General features: G+C 34.9%; 1 protein-coding gene across 1 annotated transcript; it reads left to right on the plus strand.

The window, feature by feature from the left end:
* The first annotated feature begins 686 nt into the window (after nt 1-686).
* LOC104959457 (C-type lectin galactose-binding isoform-like) lies at nt 687-1,276 on the plus strand. The gene is made up of 2 exons (XM_010787354.1): nt 687-723; nt 921-1,276. Exons 1-2 carry the CDS (start codon nt 687-689, stop codon nt 1,274-1,276), a joined length of 393 nt encoding a protein of 130 aa, XP_010785656.1.
* Nucleotides 1,277-1,501: the final 225 nt, after the last annotated feature.

A 1,501-nucleotide genomic window follows, 5' to 3' on the forward strand; every position in this document is an offset into this window, starting at 1 on the left:
GCATAAATGTGTCTTCAGACTTTGATAGAGGAAACACTTTTCATCAAAGCTGTGTCACAGATTTTCTCATCCAATCGGTGTCTTTTAAAGTTCATCAAAAAGCTGAGATGAGCTTACGGATTTGCATTATTGTATAAAAGCAGCCACAAATACACAGTTGTAGTAAAACACCAAAGAAGTAACTGAAGAAAAATACAATTTGGTAAGTGGATTTCTTAGTAATAATGTTTGCTTTAAAAAATGTCATTGTTTCTGTTACTATTATTGTTTATTTTATTTGAGCAAAGTAATATAAAATAAAATATAATTAATAATATCTTGTTTTTACTTGGTTCTGCAGTGAAGAACATAAATATTAAAATTGTAATTTGTCAAAGGTGTTCACCCACTTCACAGAAACTGGCAAAAAGGTAAAAAGTCTGAAATGGGCAATTCTGCAGAATTAGTGATCTTACTTTTTGTACTTTAATTATATTTTGATGCTAATACTTTTGTACCTAAATCAATATTTTTGAATGCATGAGTTTTACTTGCAATACAGTGTGGTATTGCCACTTTTACTTGATTTGTATAGCAGCAGTCCAACAGACTCTGAAAAGTGGAGGATCTCATTAAAAGTTTTTTTTAAATGTTTGAGTGCAAATTCAGCCTGTTGGACATTTATTTTGTCTACAGTTAAAGTCAGCATGGACAAGACTCTGTTGGTGATACTCCTGCTCTCAGGTAAGGAATGATAGATGATTAGTTAATGGAAACAAACCATCAGGTAGTCCTATGTTTCAGCTGTGAGATGTTTTAGGTATTTGTACATCGCATTGTGTCCAAACAAAGGAACATAGATATTTTTGAGTAAAACAACATTATTGTTTAAGTTTGACTTTTCAAATTTCACATTTCAAAAAATCCTCTTCCCTCCTTAGGTATCTGCGTCCCCTCCACCTCCTTTAAAAACGTCTACCACTTTATCAAAACGAACATGACTTGGGATGAAGCATCTCAGTACTGCATCAGAGAGCACACAGCACTGGCCCAAATACACAACATGGAGAATGCCTCCGCAATGATGAACACTCAGACTGCGGGGTACACAGACAAGGCCTGGATCGGACTGTTGAACTCTTCAGTGTGGACCTGGGTGGATGGAAAACCAGCCACCTTTTTCGATTGGGGAAATGATCGGCCAGAAAACGTTGACACTGATAATGCCTGTGTGACCATCGACACATTTGGAAGTTGGAGCTTTGACAGCTGCTCACTAGAGAAATATTTTGTTTGACAAGATGGTAATTAGTGCAGTTTTGATATACCTGAGTTGTAACCTCACTCCATTACATTTATTTGCCAACTCAACTTACTTTGCAGAAGTTTTTTTTTAATTCTAAAACTGCAATGACATAGTAACATAGTTTCTATTGCTCTTTGTTCCAAAGATGATGAAGAGGTCTTTATTCAAAACATTTCAGATGTTAAGCTTAAATTGCTATATACATATATGTATGTA

The sequence above is a fragment of the Notothenia coriiceps genome, unplaced genomic scaffold, assembly GCF_000735185.1.
Source record: "Notothenia coriiceps isolate Sejong01 unplaced genomic scaffold, NC01 NC01_scaffold00030232, whole genome shotgun sequence".
NCBI classification, from domain to species: Eukaryota; Metazoa; Chordata; class Actinopteri; order Perciformes; family Nototheniidae; genus Notothenia; species Notothenia coriiceps.